At 37.1% G+C, this 25,554-nt stretch overlaps 1 protein-coding gene across 6 annotated transcripts in view; it reads right to left on the bottom strand.

Moving 5' to 3' along the window:
* Nucleotides 1-459: 459 nt before the first annotated feature.
* tfe3a (transcription factor binding to IGHM enhancer 3a) overlaps nt 460-25,554 on the bottom strand; it is a 35,533-nt gene continuing 10,438 nt past the window's right edge. For 2 of the 6 annotated variants that reach the window (XM_015604929.3, XM_022670894.2), the window contains exons 2-10: nt 24,914-25,027; nt 19,435-19,675; nt 18,076-18,300; nt 15,222-15,317; nt 9,654-9,786; nt 8,548-8,604; nt 7,854-7,929; nt 7,563-7,713; nt 460-4,158 (exon numbers count right to left, since the gene is read on the bottom strand). In XM_015604929.3, coding sequence (XP_015460415.3) covers nt 3,697-4,158; nt 7,563-7,713; nt 7,854-7,929; nt 8,548-8,604; nt 9,654-9,786; nt 15,222-15,317; nt 18,076-18,300; nt 19,435-19,675; nt 24,914-25,027 — 1,555 coding nt within the window. In that variant the 3' untranslated portion in view covers nt 460-3,696. Of the gene's footprint in view, nt 4,159-7,562; nt 7,714-7,853; nt 7,930-8,547; nt 8,605-9,653; nt 9,787-15,221; nt 15,318-18,075; nt 18,301-19,434; nt 19,676-21,054; nt 21,475-24,913; nt 25,028-25,554 lie in introns of those variants that run through there. The other 4 variants (XM_007245829.4, XM_007245831.4, XM_007245830.4 and 1 more) reach the window with 4 other exon arrangements.

The raw sequence follows: 25,554 nt of genomic DNA, 5'->3' as shown, positions 1-25,554 counted from the left end.
GCCTAAAGTAAAAAAAAAAGTATATATGTGTATGAGTAAACTGTATGTAGCACTTCATACTGTAAGAATTTCCCCAAAAATATATTAAATTACAATATTAAATACTCCAGGGCCACTCAGAACACCTCAGGAGCCGGTTTGAAAAGGTTGAAAAAAGATTTACTGTATAACTGGGCTCTAACTGGATCTGTTCCTAGATCAGCACTTCACTTCTAAGCAGTGCAATAAATTAGGAACACTATCTCTAAATACAGCACATCCTGTACAGCTCAGCCCCCATAAAACAACAATGGGTACATCCAGACCAATAAACAATATTGAAATAGTGGCCCCATATGATTTAAATCTAAATTAAAAGACAATAGAGGTTGAATTTTATTAGTCTGAACAATTAAACTGTATAAAACCCAAACTTGCGATGTTCAGATTCGAGTGATATTTAAAACATATTAGCTGATGTGCACTAAAATGTCTGTACTTTATTATTTATTTGTGTCTGTATTTACAGTTACACTGTAATCCTCTACAAATGCATAATAATATAATTCTCTGTATTTTATATCTCATGTATCAGTATGAACAGATAGTATGCACACAGAAAAGATCAGATCAGACATCAGCATTGTCCCCAGAACTCCTGAATCAGTGCATCACCCAGCCAAAACACCAGCGAAATAAACATGCTGTCTTGTCTTGCGGTTGTTTGCATATGGAGAGGCATTTAGCCCGGGGACATCAGTATCAGTAAATAAAACGTCAAATAAAAACAGACAGACGTGGCAAAAAAAAAAACCTCTGGGAGCCGTCAGACAGTGGACAACACACACACACACACTCATACTCTCACACACACAGCTCATTCATCTTGCATCCACTTCACACAGACACAGACACACATAGCCCTATCAGGACGGTATTCGTTTATTTTAGGGGGTTCTGGGTTTAATCCTCTGTGATTTTATTCCTGTCCAGAACGACCATGTATGTTTTTTTCTCAGACGTCCTCTAAAAAAAAAATACAGGCTGAATTATCTACTGTTTTTTGCTGAACTCCGTGGTCCTCCAGTAATTTTAGTCCCGTCCGGACGCACATCTATGAGTTTCGTTTCCTCACGTTCAATAAAATAGCTATTTGTCCACTGCCGTGCAACTTAATTACATAGTTACAGTGAGTGGAAATGGAGGAGCTACTGAACGCGATTTCATGTGACCAAGAAAGACTAAAAACCCACTGATCCTCCTGTTTTTTCAATTGCAGTCCGGATGCAGGAGTTTTATCACTGAGTAGAAGTGTAAAATATTTTTCACAGACTTCCCCCTGAGAAACTAATCCCGTCCGGATAGGGCTTTACACACACACATACACACACACACGTCTTTCAGAGCCTTTAAAACCTGGACAGAAACCCAGCTTTTAACACACTCCAGTATCGTCGTCATTAGTTCTGCAGAAGGGGGTCAAAGAACAAACCCAGCAGGAAGTCAACACAAATCTGAACAGGATGCTTCAATCAGTTCATTTTCCCACAGGGACTTTTAAAAGACCATCCTTAAAGGCTCATTGTCTCCTTATGTAACCATGATACACAGAAAAAAAACACCCAAACACACATTTACACAAACATACAGCCTTTCTATTCATACAAAATGTCGAAATATACACACATACATACATACACTCACACACACCGTAAATGATGGCTGAATTCATACAGCAACAGAAGAGCAGATCGCTACTATCCCTTTAAAAATTATGAGCTACATGATATATACTGAGCAATGATCTAAAGGTAGAAGCACACCCTGTTCGAGCCTCACTGCCTCACTGACCCAACATAAAACACAGCTGAGCTACCTCCACAGTACAGATCTCTCCCAGAATTCACTCAGAGCTCTCACACCTGGTGGGAGGAGTTTAACAGAGTCTTAAATGACAGTGCAGAAGCATTGCACGATGATGCACAATCATAACCAGGTTTGCCTGGAAAGGGTAACATTGCATTCAGCCCTTGGTTGATGTTGGTGATCAGCTGATCAAGCAGAAAATGATTGGTGATGATTAATATCGGCCCTAAAAAACACTGATCTGTCAGAAATAGGGGTGTGACGAGACACTCATCTCACAAGACGAGACAAGTCATGCTGTCGGGTTCACGAGACTTTAACAATATATATATATTTTTCATATATTAGTTAAAATATATGATTGAAAATGTTATTTGTCTGAAACTAACGAAATTCATTTTTTTCGTAAGTACTCATCTTGTAATAGATGTCAATCAATGTATGTATGCATGTATGTTATGTATTAATCATATGCAGAAAAATACATAACAGTAGGATAGCAGTGCAGCCAGTTTTACCATAAACCCAACAACTCTTGTATCTCTCCTGTATGATCTTATATGAGTCTCTTCAGATCTTAAGTGTATTGTCACAATCCCCCAGTGAGAGTTCTGTATTTAACTGTATTCAACCCCTCTGAGAGTTCCATACAGGCCTGGCAACCTATGACTGAATCCTTGTTAAAGTCAGTAGATCTCAGCACACCCCTATATAGCCAGACCTGTTTTTGTCTGCTTTATAAAGTCAGTTCTTATTAGGATTGATGTCAATCCATCAATCTGTCAGCTTGTATATAATAGTGTAATAGTTTAGTATGTGTTTGATGGAGAATTCAGGATCAGTGAGCTCAGAACAACACAACACAAACAACAAGTGAAACCATCTGAAATCTGAACGTTTTCTTATCCCAGCTCGTCGTGACACCAGGTGAATTCTATTAGTTCAATTTTAGCATCCTCACAGAGTGAATTTCTTTAACATTGTTACACACATTGTATGTAAGCTGTTGTTCTTGACTCATGCTGTTAAATCTGTTTAACCTTGGAGCTTGATGTTAACCCATTGTTGTTGTTTTTTTCGCTGGATATTTGACTTGTTGGTTATTTCCAACCACAATTTAAATTTTACTAACATTTAAACAAAAAAAATACAAATAATCTCTTTCTGACATGTACGTGAGATCCAGTTCCTGCTGGGCTTTTTTTTGCATATTATTACATGACTATTTGATATATTTAATGTGGACTTTTAACTTTTAGACAAATTTCACATAGTTTAAGACAACATAGTTTAGCTTTTTTTCTTTTGGATACAATGCTTAAAACCAGAAAACAACATATAATTATTTAAAAAGTGTCTTTAAATGGTATAAAAATAAGCTCTAAAACAAGTAATCTCAAAATACTGACTGGAAATATTTTGACTGGATTACAGATGATTTCACTTCCCAAGTTATTTCATTTTGCAGTTTATAGCTTCTCTATATCAGTACAACAAAAGAGACAAATCCTAATCTACCTGCATCAGTTTGCCACTCGGCTTCTGCACACTCTTCTAATCCCCAGTACCTCACACTGGTTGAGGTAAACGTAAGGGAGTGTTGAAGCATCTCAGCAGTGAATCATAGCCACACTGCGTGTGGGTCTTTTACAGTACTATGATTAAAAACAATTGACCTTGTGAAACACTGGCCTCTACTGGCCACTTTACGAGGCAGGAGCACGAGCAAAGACAGAGACGCGGCTCTGTGCTTTCATAATAAAAGTCTCGCAGATCAAAACTCAACTTCAGACCGCCGACCGCCTAAAATCACGTTCAAATCATGTTCAAATCACGTTCAAATCACGTCCGTCACAAATCCTCATCCATGCTGAAACTGCTTCTGCGGCTGCTGGTCTTGGAGGCTCCGGGGGAGACCGAGGAAAGCAGGGGGTCGCCGCCCCCCACTGGAGACAGTGCGCCCGCATCGTCCATCAAAATATCCCCCAGGTCCATCTCCCCCATTAGGGTGGATGTAAACATGGAGGAGGTGGGGTCGTCCAGCTCGCCGAAGCTGAGAGTTCCGAGGTCCAGGGGGACGGTCATGGCTCCGCCCACTGGAGAGGCGGAGGGGGGAGGGGAGAGTAGAGTGGAGATGGTGGTTTGGTTGAGCCCCGGGCCGCACAGCGTCAGGAGGGTTTTACTGTGGGGTTCGTTGCTGGAATCCAGAATGGTGGTCTGATGCTGCTGCTGCTGCTGCTGCTGCTGGAGGAGGGTGGAGTCTGAACCCTGGGTGGAGGCGATGCCGTGCACACGAGCCTGCATCTCCAACTCCTGACAAACCAGAAAAAAACATAATCACATTAATATTCAAATATGACTCTGTGCTTACGATATTTCATGGTATTTTTATGATAACGATACACTTGGCAATATGAATTAACACTGAATTATATTATAATTATGTTTTTTATATTTTATGTTTTATATTTTATGTATTTTTGTGATAACGATACACTTGGCAATATGAAAAAACACTAAATAAAAAAAAATCAAGAACTGACTACTGCAACAAAATGAAAATTACATTTTTAATTAATATATATATTTCATGTTTTATATTTTATGTATTTTTGTGATAACGATACACTTGGCAATATGAAAAAAAAACACTGAATTAAAAAAAATATTTCAAGAATACACTACTGCAACAAAATGAAAATTTATTTTTTTATTAATATATATATATATATATTTTATGTTTTATATTTTATGTACTTTTGTGATAACGATACACTTGACGATATGACAAAACACTGAATTAAAATAAATATTTCAAGAATACAACACTGCAACAAAATGAAAATTTGATTTTATTATTGTATTAAATATGTTAAAAAAGCACTTAAAAGCACAACCTAATGCTTTTATGTTGTTAAATATAGCTTAATCACATTTGAAATATACTTAATTTGTTATGTTGTTCTAATAGAGTATCTTAAATACTCTTTAAATATGTATTATTTTTATGTTGAAAGTATGCACTTTTCCATGTGAAGTATACTTAAAATACACTTAAAATACAATTGAATCAACAATTGCTTATATTTACAAGCTATAATTTGCAAAAGTGCTCATAACCCTTGAACTTTTCCACATTTTGGAAATCAGTAAAAGTCAGTAAAGACTTTAAAGTGTGAACAGGTTGCAAAACAAAGCCACTGAACATGTCTGGAGTGGGATGGTGAAACCTTGTTGCGTAATATTGTAACTTCTAGTCACAGAGGCAGACAAAGAAGAACTAAGATTTCCTCTGCTTATCTTACAATACAATACTATACAATAATAAACTCTCCCATTCTTCTCAGCTGCCTGTTTTCCTTATTATGCAACAAGCAAGAGTTGCAGAGAGTGTTGAACATTGTATTGTATTGTACAGTGTAGCTGTAGCTGTAGCTGAGCACCAATGAGTTTAAAGCTCATTATTCTTATTTAGGTGCACGGCTTCAGTGTTTTTTTTTTTTTGGTTATCGCAATTATTGTATTCCATTGATTTTTAATATAAGAAAATGTTCAGTGGCGCTGAGTGGTTCAGCGGTCTGAAGCGCTGCCACTATGAGCGGTAGGTCACAGGTTCGAACCCCCTCTCATGCAGCTTTGCCGTCAAGCTGCTGGCGCTCAGAGGGAGCACAATCGGCCTCACTCCCTCCGGGTGGGTAGATGGCGCTCTCTCCCCACATCACTAAAGGGTGATGTCTGCAGTACAGGGCGTCTGTGAGCTGATGTATCAGAACCGGCTGCTCGGCAATGCTGCATCAGCAGCAGCTCGAAAAGAAGTGGTGGCTGGCTTCACATTTATCAGAGGAGGCATGTGTTAGTCTTCACCCTCCTGGTGTGTTGGGGCATTACTAGTGATAGGGGGAGTCCTAGTGAGTGGATTGGGTAATTGCCTGTGTAAATTGGGGAGAAAATGGGAAAATAAATAAATAAATAAAAATTAAATCATCCGGGCAACTACAAGTTCTAAAAAGACGTAAAGCTCTGTGGGGACACAGAAATGAAGTAGATATATCATGAGCTGTCAACATTTTGACCGCCTAGGTTTACTTTTTTTGTGATTAATCACAGTGCAGAGACTACTATAAATGATTTGGTGACCGTTTAGCATATTCTGTGGAGTCCCACAGGGTTCTATTTTAGGGTCTACGAAGCTGTTGATACTTACAGTACTGAGTGTACTGCAGTTATGAAGTTGAAAAAGATATAAAGTGCTAAAACTGCTGTAAAAGATGTACCCAAGGCTATTGACACAACAAACTAGCTAAAAATGTGTTGCAGAAGCTGGAGCAGAAACAGTAAAACAGTAGTATTTCTGTTGAGAACAAACCAAAATGAGGAAAAAAATAGTTTTATAGTCAGCGCTGCCAAATCAGGAACTCTCTCTGCTGTGACGTTTTGCTCTACTGATAAAAAATCCAGAATGAAACTCTTCCTCTTTCTCTGCTGAGAGTTTTATTTTAGGGGATGTTGGAAATGAACTGGAAAATACTGTACATCGAGTTAAACTCGTATTAAATGCTCGTATTTACAGTAAACACGCACCCGGTGCCTGACGGTGCTCCTGATGACTGTGTTTCAATAACTGTGCTGACAGTACTGTTTGTAGCTCCACCCACACCTTCACACTGCAAGCACAGGTACTTAGGTTTCCAAATTATATGGTTTAAAGGTGTACTGTGCCGTGTTGCTTCACACTGCTTAGTGGAAAAGCACCTAGACAGTATTTGTACTCAGTTATGAAAATTAAGCAACATGGATTTTATCATTATATGAATCAAATATTTGGCAACCGAAAATATTTGTAAATATTTTTGGCCCACAATCCCTCCCACTCTGAACAAACGACCAGTTAAAGTTCATTTTTACACTCTACTAGCAAAATTTCTATTAAATTAAGCATTAAGCATCACTTGACATTTTTGCTATCAGTTTACAAGCTACAGTATACATGCTGTACAGTGCTAAGGTAGCAATGTCATCTGAGTTAACTTAGCTTTAGCATCTGTCTGTTTACCAAAAGACTGGCTTCCTTTTTTGTGCTTCACTTTCATGCAAAGTAAGTAGCAGTGCTGAGGTACATTTATGACTAGAACTGCACTGCTTAAGTAAAATCATGACTAGAATAGCAGTGCTGAGGTACATGTATGACTAGAACTGCACTGCTTAAGTAAATTCATGATTAGAATAGCAGTGCTGAGGTATATCATCGCTGTCCTATGAAAAACACTTATTTACATTTTTGTCGATTTTTAGTTTACTTCATAATTTGAATAGACAAACTGTCCCTTACATTGTGCCACAATTTCTTGATGAACAGACCAATAGAAAGTCTTTAAAATTACCTGAAATATGTTTTGGAGATAAGTGTTTTTCATAGGACAGCGACTTATTTATGACTAGAACTGCACTGCTTAAGTAAATTCATGACTTGAATAGTAGTGTTGAGGTACATTTATGACTAGGATAGCAGTGCTGAGGTTTATTTATGACTAAAATTGCACTGTTTAAGTAAATTCATGACTAGAATAGCAGTGCTGAGGTACATTTATGACTAGAATAGCAGTGCTAAGGTACATTTATGCCTGGAATTGCATTACTTAAGTAAATTCATGATTAAAATAGGAGTGCAATTCCCTAGCTCTGGCTTGAATCACGCTGAAGTGGAGATATGAGCAGACCTGTATGCGAAGCAGGAGTGTGCGGTTGGCGTGCTCGAGCTTCTTCTGCCTCAGCTCCATCTCTTTAGCCCTGTGCTGCTCCTTCTGCAGTTTACGGATGTAGTCCACCGACGCCTTCAGGATGGTGCCCTTGTTCCAGCGCATCTCACTGCTTTCCCACCAAAAAACAGGAGGAAAGAACAGTATGATTACACCCACCTACTCATGTCCAAGGGTAAAGGATTAAACAACTTTAACCAATTATTATTGTATCATAAGGACTATGAGAATTAAAAAATAAAGAATACTGACGGGTCGCTTGACTTGGGGACTAGCGCTCCCAGTTCTTTAATACGGTCGTTGATGTTGAATCTTCTCCGCCTTTCGACTGTGGAGGAATAAACAAACTTAGTAACTGTATACCTGCAGCCCCATTAACACAAACACCTACAAACACACACACTTAACTTCTAACCGTCCTGAAAGCAGACACTTCCCTTTCTGAGGTCTAGTGACTACATTAATTCTACACCCTAAGATAACATTCGTCTTTTTAATGTTTGACATTTACTTAAATAATACTGAAAGATGAAGATAATATTACTAAATTGAGGAAAATACAACTTAATAAATGTCTCTTAAACATCATTAGCAAAAATAATGGAGAAAAAGAAAAGCCATTCTATGCACGCAATGCATGTTTCCTACTCCTCCATGCAGGATTCTTTCAGCTATATCATCTCAATATGATAGATATGATTTTCTTGCACACAAATCACCCCACAGCATCTCAACAGGATAATGATTTCTTTCTTTTGAGCCATTTCAATATTTTTAACATGACAGAACACTCAAAAAAGTGGCGATGCAAATACTTTTCACAGTCAGCCCAGGACAACATGAACATGTAATGTTCTAAATGCTTCAGAAGAATATGGAAATGAAAGTCAAACTTCATTAAGAAACCAAACTCAAAAAAAATTCAGCCCGTGTAAGTGAAACTCACTGAGGTTGTGGTTGTCCTTTTTCTGCCGTTCCTTAATGAGAGCTTTGGCCTCAGCATCTGAAAACAGCACAATAGTGTTTAATGCAAAATTGAACAGAATGCTAAAAAGACAATAATGTTCTCAAATATTTTATTAACATAGTTATTAATGCTTCTTTCAGGATCGATTTAGCAGGGAGGAAAGGACGGGGAGAGTGGACACAAATGCAAGTAATAATAAATACAGACACAAGGCGGGAAAGGAAACTGGGAACACCTGGCAAAGATAACGAGGGGGCGGAGCTACAGACTAAACACAGGTGAAAACTGTCCAGATAGGAAACCCTGTGGTATTTTTTTTATTTTAAAGCCATTTTTGCATGTTATAAAAAAGTGGTGAAACTTTATGACTTAGATTAATGCATGTACTAAATCTGGCTAATAAAAAATGTTTTAAAATAAAAATATCCCAATGAGCCCTATCTTAAACACTGCTTTTTACCAACAGTCTACTTGTTCAAATAGCAACAGAGCTTGTGAATAAATTTACGCTAAATATATCTAGTCTGGAAGTGAGCTATGTTCAGATCTATTTCTGATGTATTGCTATCTTGGCAATGGAAAACACAGGTGCGCCACCCACTGAATACAACCTAAGCAGACATCAACGGTCAGACGTTCACTGCTATCTTGGCATTAAATTTTACTCAACCTATGTATAACCCTGCATAAAGAGGAAGAATTAGATGCAGGTAGCTGTGCCATTGAAATAGCAATCCGTCAAAGTCAGAGCAGAGATTAGTACATGCCTTTTGCGCATTTTGAGCCACGCAAGACGTTCTTTTCCCGTCAATGCGATAACAAAGACACATGCAGCAGCACAGACACATATTTTAGATTTTTATCATCCCAGCCCGAGAACAACATATTCCAGAATGTGCTAAAGCCAGAAAATCAGGGCAGTGTGAAAGGGAAGTAGTTAAAGTAGGAAGTATCTACACAAGACAGGCATATTTGGACTGACTCAATCAAACTTGGTTGAGGGCGGGGTGGCGCAAAAATAGGGAAGAGGGAAACAAAGAGCTGGATGGAGAGGAATAAAAAAAAATACAGAAAAATCACTGTACAATCTGCTGAAGCACCTGACAGCTCTCTCTTGACATTGTGCAGGTCTGCAGGACAGGAGTTGCTGACGGTGATGGTGGGTGTGGCCATCCCGGCACTGCTGTACACATCCAGGATGTTTCCTGAGACCGGCAGCTGCAAAAAAAAATGCAAACAATGCAAATCACAATGCTATAGAACACATTGAGCTGTGGAAAAATGAAGAGACAACTTCAGTTTCTAAATCGGTTTCTATGATTTTGCTATTTATAGGTTTATGTTTAAGTTAAAACATAACGATAAACATTTCTTCCAAATTCCATATAAAAATATTGTAATTTAGAGCATTTATTTGCAAAAAAAAAATAGAAGCATAGCTTTCAGACCTCAAATAACGCAAAGAAAACAAGTTCATATTTATTAAAGTTTTAAGAGTTCAGAGATCAATATTTGGTGGAATAAACCTAGTTTTTAATCACATTTTTAATGCATCTTGGTATCATGTTCTCCTCCACCAGTCTTACACACTGCTTTTGGATAACTCAAGCAGTTCAGCTTGGTTTGATGGTTTGTAATCATCCATCTTCCTCTTGATTATATTCTACAGGGTTTTAATTTGGTAAAATCAAAGAAACTCATCATTTTTTAAGTAGTTGTCTTCTTTTTCTGAGCTGTATTTCAACATTAATGCAATAGTCTGCTCTGTCTGCAGATTTAAAACATGATGCAACAGTTTTTTTGATCAGCTTTACCAGAACCAGCCTGCTCTCTGAGAAATCTGTGTCAGCACTAATTGGCACTTTGCCACCCCATCCCTGGATTACTCACATCCTGCGCCATTCAAACTGCACAGTGCTGTATTTTCTCCTCTGCATATCATTATAATGTTCGTACCAGCACTTGTGCACCATGTTCATGTTTATAGTATAGACTAAAGCTTATTTGATTGTGAAACTGCACTATTTTGTTTCTAATAGATATTATTAACTTAGAAAAAGAACCATTTACGCTCCAAGAAGGCTTTTTATGTTGCAGGAAACCATTAAGAACCTCTTTTTTAGGGTTACACTGTTTTTACGAGTCTTCTTCCACTCATACCACAGTGAAATCCTTTCTGTGATAAACAGAATTCGTTTTTAAATAGTGCTTCAGATTAGCGGTGGGCAATATTATATCATATACAATATATCGTGACAGAGAAATATCATGATATTAAAAATCCATATCGTGATAATAGGGATGGTTTGTCTTAAAAGTCGTCTATTATTTACTGTGAAGCTTTAAGTGTATTTATTGTGTATTTGTTTTAGTTTGCAGTTTATATGCATGAAAATATTCTGCAGTATTTTTTGCTGCATTATATTATTTTATGCTATATTATTTATTTTGCCACATTATGATTATACTGTTATACTATTATACTATATTCCTGAAATTAATGAATTATTTTTTTTGTTTTCTTTTATTGCCAAGTATATCGTTATTGCAAAAATACCCTGAAATATCGTGATATTATTTTAGAGCCATATCGCCCACCCCTACTTCAGACATTTGCCAGCAACTGAAGTACCATTTTACCTGGTAAACAATCAAAAAACTAAACTAAAACTAAAATAAAATACAAAATGTTAGGAACTTGTAATAATTTAGATGTGTATTAGTAGTTCACTAAAAACAATACTAATCCAGTATTGTTTTGCAACTACTATAACTAGCCACTTTCGTTACTGTTATTCATCATTTAAACACCATGTAAGTCTAAAAAGGCTGGATTTACATGGAATTGACCTTTTTAAATGGAATTAAATGCTAACAGATTTTATTCTAAGCCATTTTGCAGCATTTCTATTGGTCCATTCACTATGAAATTAAATACAGTGTTAAAAAAGAAAGATTCACATTCATATTCATATTCACATACATATTACATATCACATACAAAAATGCACGACATCTAACATATAAATACAAATATAAAGTAGTGTGTGACAGCTATAATAATAATGCTATCATTTATGCTACATGCAACATCCATTCAGTCTCAATGATAGCACAAATATTTCAAGCTAAATATTTAAAAAAATTCTAAACTTCTGAACTTTTAGATTCAGCAGGAACACTGAGATCCAAAAAACAGCCCAAATAGGATTTAATGGTATTTTTTAACTTCCTTAAGAGCTTCCTCTTTGTTTGCAGCGCTTTTTACTCTATAAACTCAAACCCATGTGCTCACTTTAACATAAAGCACCTTATCTACAACAGCACTAAAACTCAGTCCAGACTCAACTTCCATTCAAAGATCCATTCAAACAGCACAACTGACAGTTCACTACTGTTTGCTGTAATTCACAACAGCCAATACAGCCAATAACTGCAGTCAACTAGTTACCCAACCTGTACAGGTTTAAATAAAAAGCTTCAGCCCAGTGATTAATCAGCTCACTATTATAAAACTCACTCTAAAAGTCAGACGAGAAAAAAAAGGTTTAAAATGTGCATATTTTACCTCAGTTTTACTTCTTTTCTTTTCATTCTCCGGCACTAACACTAGAATCCTCATCTTCTCCTACCAACCAACAGCACACACTCCTTCCTCTTTCTCTTACGGTTAGAAAAAAAAAGAAAAGAAAAGAACGTCACGAATGGGGAAATATCTTTCAGAGGGAAAAAGCCTTTACTGTTAGCTATCAGCTTTAACACACACACACACACTTCTGCTCATTGGTCTTTGCCTGTTTGTGTGTGTGTGTGTGTCTCTGTGTGTGTGTATAAGTGTGTGTGTGTGTGTGTCTACCCTCCTCCCCCTGTAACCCAGCGTGCGTTCCCCACCCAGCACCGCCCATTGGTAGCCATGTGTCAGAAGTGTATGTTAGTTTCTAGAACAGCTCTGGATTCCAGTAGCTCCTGCTCAAATTCAGTTACACCAGTCCAAAAAACAAACAGCTCACTGGAGACAAGCTGGAGCATGAAACCTAAACCCACAGCCCTGCTCGAGTAACTACACCAGGAATTAAAACCGGTGCCGCCTGAATTACAGTTCAAATGAAACCGTGCTGCAGGATATGAGAACGCTTCCACAAACGAGAAGCTGAAGCCAGAATCCCGGCTGAAACTGGTCAAAACGCAGCAGCTAGTGTTCATATAAAACCTTTCATTTAAAAAAAAATCTTCCTGTCTACCTGCTTTATCAAAAAGGCAAACTGTGAAACGAATCAGCTGCATTCATCTACAAAACTCTCCTTCTTTCGCCTTTGCTTGCTCAGCTTGAGAAACCACTGATAAGAACAACTACAAGGCTACAAAGGTACAAATCCAGTTTCTTTAAGCTGTTCACACTCTCTTTTTGATGTGACCTATGTCCCACATTTATCCAACCTATTCACATTCTAAAACTGACATGTACAAACAAATAAACAATGCTTCACATGAAGTTTCAGTTTCATCTTTTCCAGTTTTACAGGAGGAGCTATGAAGAAATTCTGTTTGCTGTTAAACAGGTATATTCTTTTTCTACTTTCTTTGGTTTGCGTCACATTTCTTTAGAGGTTTCTCTTTAAAAACAAAGTGGTTGCAGTTAGTGGTGAGAATCACAGGGCATTTCACGGTACGATACTATCAAGATGCGATGCCCACAATCACAATACTCGTTAGAGTATGCAGTTCTCAATATATCTCCAGATGATTCTCTTGGATTTAGTTCAAACTAAGACAAGAGTCCACTAAAACACTCACTGCTGTTGTCCCTTTCCCCTTCTCCTCAAGGAATATCTCGTATGGCATAATAATCCAATCTACAGGGTTCATACACGTTTTAACCAATAGATTTCCATGATTTTTCCATGACTTTTCCATTATTTTCAAGGCAAATTTTCATGGCCGTACGATTTTTAAAACATCAGTGCAGACATGGACAATAAAACCAAAAATCAACTAAAACTACAATTAAAATTGATTATAGTAACTCTAAAATGAATCAGATAAAATGATTCTGACACACTATCTTTAATAATAAAATGTGCGTCAGATACTGAGAGCTCCATTGTGTAGTTAGGGCTAAATTACTGAATTAATTACTCTGAGCTGATGTATTTGTGAGCTTAAAATAGATTTTCTCCATCGATAAACTTAAGCACATAGATTTGTAGACCAAATTTCCATGACTTTTCCAAAACTTTCTGGGCATTTTTGGTTTTACAAAACTTATCCAGGCCTGGAAATTGCTATTTTCAAATTCCATGACTTCAGTCACACTGCTGTGTACTGGATATGGATTATAATACACACATAAAAAAGTGGACAACTAACCCTAAAAAAAATCAGATTTAGTGTGTTTTTGGCTTTTCACACTGCCCCACAGATAACACACCTCTGTCACATATTTGAACTGTTCTATGATCACAGTGTGATGCTACATTAACATTACCGGGCAGAAGTGAATCAAATTGGATTTGAGTGTTAATGTGACATGAATCTGGACATGCCACTTACAAACTCTCAACCTTTTCAGATTTGAATAATTTTCATATGTGGTTCTAGACTCTGTTCACACCCGATCAATTCACTTCAATTTGAGTATCAGGATTATATCTAAAGGATGCCAACGAGGGTTGCAATTTATGATTATTTTGGTTGTCGGCTAATCTGATGATTATTTTTTCGATTAGTCAACGATTATTTTTGTGATGTTCTTCATCTCTAAAAACAATAAAAAAATCTGAACATGAGATTTAAAAGGCATTTAAATGTCTGGATGTTGTTTAAATGTAGAAATTACTGATATTTAGTAAGTAAATATATAATCTGTTGAGTTTGGTCACTTTTGGAGACACAAACTTTAATTGAGTTTAATTTAAACTGTTTGAGTGAGCCATTTATTTTTAATATCTCACATTGCACTTCTGTCCCCAGCACTTTGTGTAATGCAGGACTCTTGCAAATAAACGATTAATCGACAACGAAATTTGTAGTCGACAAATTTAAATAATCGCCATTGTCGATTATATAGACTAATCGTTGCAGCCCTAATGCCAACCTTATTCAAATTATCAAAAAATCAGATAAGAATCCGGATACTCAAACCACTTGAGGAAGTGGTCTGCGCCACATGTAATTGATATAAAGTGTAAATGAATAAATTCATGAATCTGACACACAATCTTTAATAATAAAATGTGTGTTAGATCCTAAAAGCTTCATTGTGTAGGCTTTAAAGACCAAATTTCCATGACTTTTCCAAAACTTTCTGAACATTTTTAGTTTTCCAAAACTTTTCCAGGCCTGGAAATTGCTATTTTAAAATTCCATGACTTTTACAGGATTTTCATGACTGTATGAACTCTGAATCGAGCTGGTCTGAGCCACATGTAATTAATATAAAGTGTAAATGAATAAATTCATATTTTCAGGATGCGCTTAACAAACTGCCATGCAATGGGTGAATTTACATATTCAGTCCCTCACAGCCAAATGCTATCTAAGAAAAAAAAAAAACCTGGAAATGATTAACGAGTCTTGTAATGTGAACACGTGTTTTCTTAAATGGAAAATATTGCAGCTCAGTGTTCTGTTTAAGGATCCTGTATTATACATACCGTGCTGGGAAGCTGCAGGCCAGAGTCGATCAGCGTCATAAACCCATCGTTCAGGCTGGATTCAAGGCTGATGATGTCATCGATGACGTCCTCGATCTGCACGTCGACGCAAAAACAAAAGCAGAGAATTAACAACAAAAAAAACAGATAATTATCGATAATTAATAGAACTTGCAGAAGAGGAACTGCAGAACTTGCTAGATCTTTAAAACACAAATGCGGCTGAGGTGTCAGTTTTCCACAGTGACTCATACGGCTGCAGGATGTCTTAAAAAGACACACCATGTAGCAGTTTCACAGTGACACACTGGCCATCCAGGCATGAGACATGCGGGCAGCCGAACTCATTCATTACCAGCAGCAGCTAAACCCAATTACAGCCCCCTGCATGTACAACAACTAGAGTAAACATATTAAACCTTGGACAGCGAGTACTTCATAATGGTGCTCTCCAGTAGGGCAGGCTGGATGGTACTAGCAGACTAGCTTGGCTGTGGCTCTTTAGCTTATTAAGGACGATTAGGAAGACTCACACATGCTGTGTAGCTTTAACAGCCAAACCCACACAGTGTGTGAAGTGTGGATGGGGCCCATTGAGGAGGTAGTGTGATATTTACCAGCACAATGTGGGGCTGAACACTCGGCGCACGAGAGGGCCTGGCCGACTTCACAGAGACTCGACAAAGCATGCTATTGTATTTACAGAGGGAACTCGACACACTTCAAAAAGGATCCAGATATAGAGCCGAGGTAAACAGGCCGCTTCATTACTAGAACAATAGCACACGTCTAAATAGCTTAGCAGTTCATGGCTTTAATAACGGAATAATTAGAGATTATACAGTGTACAACCTTTGCTGCTTATGAATAAGAAGATCAATAGCATCCTTTACCAACAGAGATCATCGCCCTGCTTACTGCATAGCAGCTCTGATGAAAACTTTCTTGTGAAATAATTATGAGTTTAGGCCTGTTCTTGCATATCCAGCCCACATATGCTGTAGACATTTTAGAATAAATTAGATTAGCATATACAACTGTCAAAGACTAAATGTTTGTGGAACCCTTTTTAATAAATGCAATCAACTACATTAAGCTGCACCAGAAAAATCACAAAAATATTTTGCGAAGAGAACTAAATAAAAATTTATACTGGAAAATAAATATATTCCGTTTTCGTCAACAAATAAAAACTAAACTAAACTGTCCAAGGCAGACAAATGAGTAAAAACGTAAAAAAAGTAAAAAATTATACACTAATGCCATAAACCATAGCAGGTATATAAGTTACAATGATATCGTTTTTCGCAATACATTCAGAGGTCATATATCATTCAGAATCCTCTGGTATCATGACAGGTCTTCTCACACCAGAGTGGTAAAACTTCTTCTCTGTTGTGTTAACACCATGCAGACAGCCGGCAGACCCCGCTTTAAAATTAAACTGTTGATTTACAGGTTTTCGCCAAGGTACACACAGCACCTGCACAGCCAAGTTCTCTGAAACGCCACTGAAGCGCCAAACCATTTCTGCTAACCACAGACATCCTCAAACTGACTGCAAACAAGTGTCTGTGTTTTTACTTATTCTTCAACTTTTAGTCCAATAAACCAAGCAGAGGCCAAAGAAACAGCTAAATCTGTTAATCAAAATCTTTAATAAGAATGTTGTCGTTTAAGGTTTTCTTAAATTCATTTTTAAAGGCTAAAATCCACATTTTCTCATGCTTTGTGAAATACAATAGGTCTATCTAGGAATTGTATATGATGCTGCACATGAAACTCTTCCTCAACCACCATTGTCTGCAGTAGCTAGTAAAAGAAAAAATACTCAGAAAAACAAGTCAATCGCTTGGAAGGCAGGTAGGCGTTCTCTGCCGTAGTGCTGTTAGCCAATCAGAGGCAATATGTTTGCATGTATGAAAATTCATGAGCAAGAACCGAAATCCTGTCCTTCTAATTAGTCCACTAATTCAGTGAACTAAAGCAGGGTTATACAGAAATACCAGAGCACTTTTTTTTTTTTTTTTTACAAAGAACAGCTCACATTGCATTCATTCATACTAGAGACACAACTAGACATTTTAAAATGAATGAAAAAAAAAACACGATGGAATGAGACCTTTATTTGTTATTGAAACAATGGTAACAAAACATACCCATTTTTAGCACAAAATCACTAAAAAAGCCCTAAATACCCATATAAATGGTTGACTATTCTATTTAAATATGCATCTTTGTTTTTAATTAATGAAATTAATTGTCACACAATAACAACTATGTAATTAATAATAATTAAGATTATGATTTATTTTCTTAAATGCTGGTACTTTCCTGTATTTTTGAGAGATAAATAATTATAGTGTAGTGTGGTTTAGACCTGGTAGATTAGATGGAGACTAGACTTTTTACTGTATTATAATATCTCAGGGTAGATTTAATGCTTTTTTTAATGGGAATATTGTAATATACTGAGTTTAACTATAAAAATGTAATAGAGAAAATATAACAAAGAGTTAAATTCTGTCAAACCGACACCAATAAATCCATAATTTCAGGTATTTGCTTATTTAGGAGTATTTAATTCTGGATTCGGGAGTATATATTGAGTACAGAATCACAGTATTGTGATATCATCACTATTGTGGGCAACATGTTGTAAAAATATTGTATCATGAGATGCTCTTTGATTCTCAAGTATTAAAAGGTGATAAATATTGTGTATTGTGAAAATGTCTTTAAATACCATGATATACTATTTTTCCCTGTGTGAAAACAAACCAAACCCAAGGGGGAATTTTCTGATGTTAATGATGTTAAAACAACCTAACGCTGGTTTTGGATGGGCCCTTACCTCCTCTTTGTTGGAGCTCAGGCTGAGCACGGCCAGGGGGCTGCTGGGAGTGCTGCTGGCGGCGGGAGCCAGTTCGGGGGCGGAGCCTGACTGTGGCGAAGGAGATGTGGCCAGCGTCTGACTGGCTACCTTGTTGCCCAGGGTGTGGGAGAGGTACTGTTTGACCTGCTGCCTCTGGGCCTGCTGGATGTGGTACTTAGTCGGGTTCTCCAGGTGAGTCTGAACCTGAGGAATAAAGAAAAAAACAAAACATGAGCAAATCTTTAATCTAGAGAGGGAAAAAAACATATACAATTCCCACAGCAGATCAATAATTCATGTGTCTCTTCTCTAAAAAAACTACTCTGCTTTAAAATGAGCTATTTTTAGTTGAGACTTCACTAAAAGACACCCATCTGAAAATAGACCATCACACTGAAGCTACTTAAACACTCTCAACCCTAAAGGAAGAAACACACAGCTCATATCATATCACACACCCTCCTCACAGTGAGAGTGCGTGCTTTTAAAAGAACAGATTAGATCAGTTTTATTTTTCCCTTCCTGTGAAATAGCACTGCCTAATGATGCTGGCCTCATGCTGATACTCATCAATACTGATAAACAATTTATAAATATTTTTGAAAAATGTCATTCTTATTTTTTTCTCCATGACACATGCAGCGTATAACAAATTACAATAAAATAAGCTATTAAAAATAATATAATTAAACAAAAATTCAAAAATGCATGGACGCTATTAAACACATCACAAATCAGAAAACTGCCCAGGTAAAAAAGTAATCAGAAATTATATGTATATTAAGCTAAGTAATTAGATATTTGGTTTTTTAAAGAATTTTTCAAATCTAGCATCTACCGTTATTTACAGAAAAAAAAAAATTATTCAGTGTTTTTTTATTATTTTAAATTGATTAATACTTAAGTCATCCGAACTATGAATAATCACTTATGGAACTATTTAGTAAACAGGATTTTCTCAGTCAGCTTTATGAGGTAGAGTCACCTGGAATTCAGGCTTTCAGTTAACAGCTGTGCTGAACTCATCAAGAGTTAATTACTTTAATTTTTGGCTTCTTAATAAAGTGTTTGAGAGCATCAGTTAAAGTAAAGTAGTGAAGAGGTAGAGTTACAGGTATACAGTGAATAGTGAATATTTGAGTAATGTTCTAATCCAGATTATGGCAAAAACTACTCAACTAAGTACAGAAAAAATGATTTTAGGAAATAAGAAGTCAACAAAAAGTTTAAAATTATCCTTGAGTGCAGTCAAAAGACCATCAAACCCCCATCAGCAGGGTTTCCAGCAGCAGCAAACAGTGGTGGAGGCTGTTAAACACCCTAAACATCCACTCCTACCTTCAGCACCTCCATGGGGACCTGTGTGGGCGTGGGCCGGGCCGAGGGCAGCGAGGAGGACACAGCTATGGCGGGCGAGGCATCGGTGGAACGTAGCTGAGCGCTGGATGCTTGCTGCTGGGCTTCTCTTCTCTCCTGGTCCTGGGCCTGCTGCCTCATCAGCTCCTGCCTCATCAACACTCGCGACGTCATCGCTGAGGCACCCGGGGTCACCACGGGGTCAGCAGGGGTCACGGAGCCGCTGGGAAAAGGGCAAAAGGATAAATCAGATTTACGATATGCATGTAAGAAAACAGGAAGCATGCGGAGTTCTGTTATTTACATTGGTACTACTGCCACACTATTCTGCTAATAGAAGCCAACTGAGTTGTACAAAAAAATCCCAAACTTAGATAAACAATGCAGGGCTCATAACGTCACCAGCCCCACCCCCACCTACAAACTGTCTCGCGTCTGGACCGATCAAGAGCTGCGTAAGAGCCGAGCAAAACAACAGTAATCAGCCGTTTAATCAGCCATTTAAATGGCTTTTTAAAAGGAAAATAAGACAGTTTTTCCTGGGATTAAAAGCATGAAATCAGCTGTAACTGGAAATATCTGCGCTGCAAAACTGTGCTGGACTGAGGTTTACAAGCACGTGCCCAATCATGTGGATGGAGGCCATGCGTGCGGTTACCTCCCCCCTTGCGCTCCTCCTTCCACTCACGCTTCTCAGGCAGCAGCAGCTTGTCACTCACACAGACACAGAGACAGCGCTGTGTATCTACTTCTTGTGTCAAGAATCAAAACATTGTAACATGACTTTAATTTTTAAAAGTGACATTGCATGTCCTGGGATGTGACTATTGCGCATGTGCACATCGCGATAACGATGCACAAGCGATATATCGTGCAGCCCTATTGCATTCAATTCATAACCAGTCGTTGTCGGCCAGGCCAGCTCGGGGCCCTTGGAAATAAATTAAGTTGCTTGCTTTTTTGCAACAGGCCTGGGTAGTGGATGGTAATGATCATGACTGGCTGCATCTGGTTAGAATTGTCCAAACAAGACGAACAAGACAAGCGACTTAACATTGACATTCACTGCCGGACACCCTATACACATATATATCCTGCAGACCAATGCAGCATTGTTCAGCTTCCTGGGACATGGCATGGCAAAAGTCATGGGACACAAGTATTAAAAGTTCCCGTCCCATGACATTTGCTATGTCAGTTTTTACCCAGCACTGGTACAGATTATAGAAATAAATAATGAGAAATTATAACAGATAAACAATTTAAATAAAATAAAAATAAAATCTGAAATTAAGTAAAGTTTCAACTACCTACATAGTACACAATGTTCCAGTCCACCAGCACACATCTAGGCCTATTTATTCAAATAATCAAAACCTACAATGTCACAAAGTCTATGTTTAACTCCTGAATACTGCAGTAATGAGATCATTATGCTGAAATCAATCCCAGCAGAAAACAGTGCAGTTGTTATTATGAAGCAGACAAACAAGAAGTTCAACATATTATAAAAAACAATCGGGCTGTGTATTTAATTCTGCTTCCTGCTCTTAAAATATGATGAAAATAAATAAAAATAAAAATAAAAGATCTTGCTCTTACATCGCTGTGAAGGAATATCATCCGGCAGATTCTGGAAGGTCCTAAAAAGTGAAGACTACTTTCCTAATAATAAACAACAAGCATTAACACCTGAAACGTCTTCAGTCTGGCATTACCCATAAAATCCCCTCACATCTCCTCCCAGCATGGCCTGAATTTGTGCTGAGTCACTGTGGGAAGTCCCACAGCTCTGAGCGCTAACACCGCACCACGCAACAACAACAACAACCAGCCCAGACGCTGCCGCTCTCTCAGAGGTGAAGCACTCAGAGCCGGAGAGGAGCGTGCCTCACAGAGCACACAGAGCAGAGGGGCAGATATCAGCGGTGGGGTTGTGAGAGAGTTCAGACTCTGGAGCCCCGTCGAAACTGCTGCTCTAACCTCTGCCTGGTTGCGCAAGCCTGCAGTCAATCTGCTGTAATCAAAGCTTCAGTCTGACAGGTCACTATCATGAGAAAAAGAGAAGCATTCCTGGCTGCAGGGGTGGGGCTGTGTTTAGAACAGCAGGTAGGGGGGAAGAGCAGCGCGGCAGCAATGATTACATTGTTTTAGCTGCTGCTGAGTCATTCGACGGCACTGGGAAGTTCCTAAAAAAACTTGTTTTATGATGCATTAAGAACAGAAAGCTTCGCTCGCTCTCCTTTTGCCTAAGTGACATCTGAGACACTGTACTTAAGTATTTTTATGTATCTGTATTTTGTATCTATATTTTTTGTGTTCAGAAATCAATATTTGGTGGAATAACCCTGTTTTTTAATCACAGTTTTTATGCATTGTGGCCTCCACCAGTCTTACACGCTGCTTTTGGATAACTTTATGCCTTTACTCCTTGTGCAAAAATTCAAGCAGTTCAGCTTGGTTTGATCCATGTTCCTCTTAATCATATTCCATGTGTATTTTTTGTGACTTTAGCAGAGCTTTCAGACCTTAAATAAGGATTAATAAAATTCCTTAAGTCTTAAGAGTTCAGAAATCAATATTTGGTGGAATAACCCTGGTTTTTAATCACCCTGGTTTTTAGGTTTTCATGCATCTTGGCATCATGTTCTCCTCCACCAGTCTTACACACTGCTTTTGGATAACTTTATGCCTTTACTTCTGGTGCAAAAAAATCAAGCAGTTCAGATTGGTTTGATCCATGTTCCTCTTAATCATATTCCATGTATATCTGTATTTTGTATCTGACTTTTTAAATCTACTTTTATCTGACTTTTAAATCTACTGTATTTCAAAGAAAAATATATACAATCCTCTAGGGACATCCCAATCACATTTGTGATCACAATGACCAAGTCCAAGTCATCTGATTTTGATTATCCGCCAAAACCAAGTCCCGACTGCACTTTGGCAATGCAGTAAAAAGAAAAAAGAAAAAAGAAAGAAAAAACACATCCTAGTTGCCTCGTAAGTTTTAATTATTGGTTTTAATTTTATATTAAATACTAAAAAGCCACATACCAGTACATGATATCCATTTAAACATGCATCCTTTCTTGAATAAATGAACTAAAACATACAACAACACACAACAACAATTCTGTGATTAACTGTAATTAGGTGATGATTATTATTTTTTTTAATGCTGGTAATTTCCTGTATTTTCAGTGGGAAAGCATATTAATAGTGTAATGTGGTTTAGAAATCAATATTTGGTAGAATAACCCTGTTTTTTAATCACAGTTTTTATGCATCTTGGCATCATGTTCTCCTCCACCAGTCTTACACACTGCTTTTGGATAACTTTATGCTGCTTTACTCCTGGTGCAAAAATACAAGCAGTTCAGTTTGGTGGTTTGATGGCTTGTGATCATCCATCTTCCTCTTGATTATATTCCAGAGGTTTTTAATTTGGTAAAATCAAAGAAATTAATCTATTTAAGTGGTCTCTTATTTTTTTCAGAACTGTATATCTGCTTCAGAGAGTCATATTCTATTGCTAATACTTCTAATGTAGGACCTAATAATTAAGTTCTAAAACTGAAAGTGAAACAAAACCACATACATATTTGGAAATCTATGTTTTAACCTAAAAGTGTACGTCTGCCTGCAGTTCCCTCAGGACTGGGCCTGTTCTGTGGCTGGATTTTGACCTGCTGTGTGGGTTGGAGTGTTTGGGGGAGGTGACGGATAAGCTGGCTTTAATAGAGTACATTTGAATTGAGGATTAGTTGATGTTGTTCAGTGGGATTTAGGAAGGTTTCATGATAATAATGACTGAAAAAAGTGAAACTAAAAAAAGGCATCTGTAGTTACTATCACACCAGTCTACAGGGAAAAAAATCAGACTGACCAGTATTATAATTCCCGGCATTTATTTGAGAATTGTCACTGTTTGTACTTAGAAATGCTTGTAATGCAATAATAAAAATATTCCATAGATAAACTATTATTTATATTAAACATATATTTTTTCATTACCTTTTTTTCATAATACAATAATACCCAGTTTCCTACCTGTAACGCAATGTTTCTCATTAAAGTGGTCTGGTTTCGTGAGAGGTAAAGTTTTGAGGAATGTGGTGGAACAATAGATGCTTCTCACATTCTCTGCTTATGCAAATTCCTGCCCCCCAGTAAAACTATATACCGTGTAATGTTTTGACACAGTTTGACGGTATGAACTAAGTGGATACCACTCAAACCTACAGTCCAGCCTTATGATCAATGCCAGGCCTGTTACAACAACTATATTATCAGCTTATTGTGCAATATATGAACATAAACTCAATAATTTCATTGATAAATTAAACATTTGTTGTAGGGGTGGGAAATATGGTTCTTGGATTATTTCAAGAACACATTACTGCAACAAATAAAAGCTCTGTAACAGAAGTCAATGATACAGAATGCCATTATATTAATAATAATAATGCACTCCAAATATCTTAATATATCCAGGATTAAAGTAAAATAAATGATACTGGACAGATATAATCTGTCTCTAGTAGATATATAATGGGAAATAAGAACAGTGTGAATTACTAGTGAATTATTAGTGGTGGGTGATATGGCACGAAATTTCAGGGTATAAAATCGTTCACAATATTGAAAAATGTTGGTGATATTATTGGGTACGATAAGATATGGTGCACTTCTTATTTGTTGGACTTAATATTACCCATTATGTTTTTGTTGAAATGGGAAACTTATTAACGTGAATAAGCTGGTATGTCAAACATTTGACATTTCAACATTTAGTTTATGTTTTATTTATGAATTATATTTATTATATTTATTTTTGTATTTATTATTTATTATATTATTTTAATTATATTAGAGGTATACTTTAGATGCTCTGAAATAACAATAGAAATTAGCTATCCTGACAGGCCTAGTCAGTGCCTTCAATTTGTTACATCTGTAATCATATTCAGGGTTAAAACACATTTTAAACAATACATTTTGATGATTTTTAATTACTTTTTCATGCTTTCAAATCACATTGTCATGACCATACAATATTTAAAACACCAGACATGCAGATATGGATAATAAAACCAAAAATCAACCAAAACTATAATCACTATAACAGTAGTGCTAAAATCTGACATACAATCTTCAATAATAAAATGTGTGTCAGATGCTGAGAGCTTCATTGTGTAGTTAGGGCTACATTACTGAATTAACTCTGAGCTGATGTATTTGTTAGCTCAAAATAGATTTTTTTTTTGTCAGTAAACCGAATCACAAAGAGTTGTAGAACAAATTTCCATGACTTTTCCAAAACCTTCTGGGTATTTTATTTTTTACCAAACTGATTCATTCCTGGAAATTGCTATTTTTAAATTCCATGATTTTCCAGGTTTTTCATGACCGTGTGAACCCTGCATATTAAACTGATCTGTATCTGTGAACTCACCTGAGAGCGATGGGCTGACTCTTCAGCTGGTAAAACGTGTCCGAATCAGACGCAAGGATGCCGTCCACCTCGATATCTGCCACGATTCCAGACTCAGGTAAAAGCGGCTCCACACTGAGGAGAAAAGAACAAAACAGAGCTGAAGAATGTAAAAAAAAAACTAATAATACTCTAAATCTGCAAATCATCTCCAGACATGGACTTGCCCTCAGAGAGAGCAGAGCTTCAGGGAAAGTCTGGGGTCAACATGAAGGTCAGCGGGGCAGATGCCACACACCGCTGAGCTCAGAGCTTAGAGAACCTGTCTGCACTCAACATGACACAACACTCAGCTCAGAACAGGGGTGGGCGATATGGCCCTAAAATAATATCATGATATGTCAATACTATACCAATACTCCTGGTGATATGACAAAAAAACACAGAATTTAAACAAATATTTAAAGAATACACTACTGCAACAAAATGAAAATTAAATTTTATTATTGCATACAATATGATATTGCGATATATTAAAAAATATAAGAATTCTATCAGATTTGTAACAGAAGTCAATAATTTAGAATGTCATGATAATAATAATGCACTCCATATATCTCCATATATCCAGGATTAAGGTAAAATAAATGTTACTGGACAGA

Source organism: Astyanax mexicanus, chromosome 12 (genome assembly GCF_023375975.1).
Source record: "Astyanax mexicanus isolate ESR-SI-001 chromosome 12, AstMex3_surface, whole genome shotgun sequence".
NCBI classification, from domain to species: domain Eukaryota; kingdom Metazoa; phylum Chordata; class Actinopteri; order Characiformes; family Acestrorhamphidae; genus Astyanax; species Astyanax mexicanus.
The sequence above is the reverse complement of the archived record's forward strand: the minus strand, read 5'-3'. Positions and strand labels throughout refer to the sequence as shown.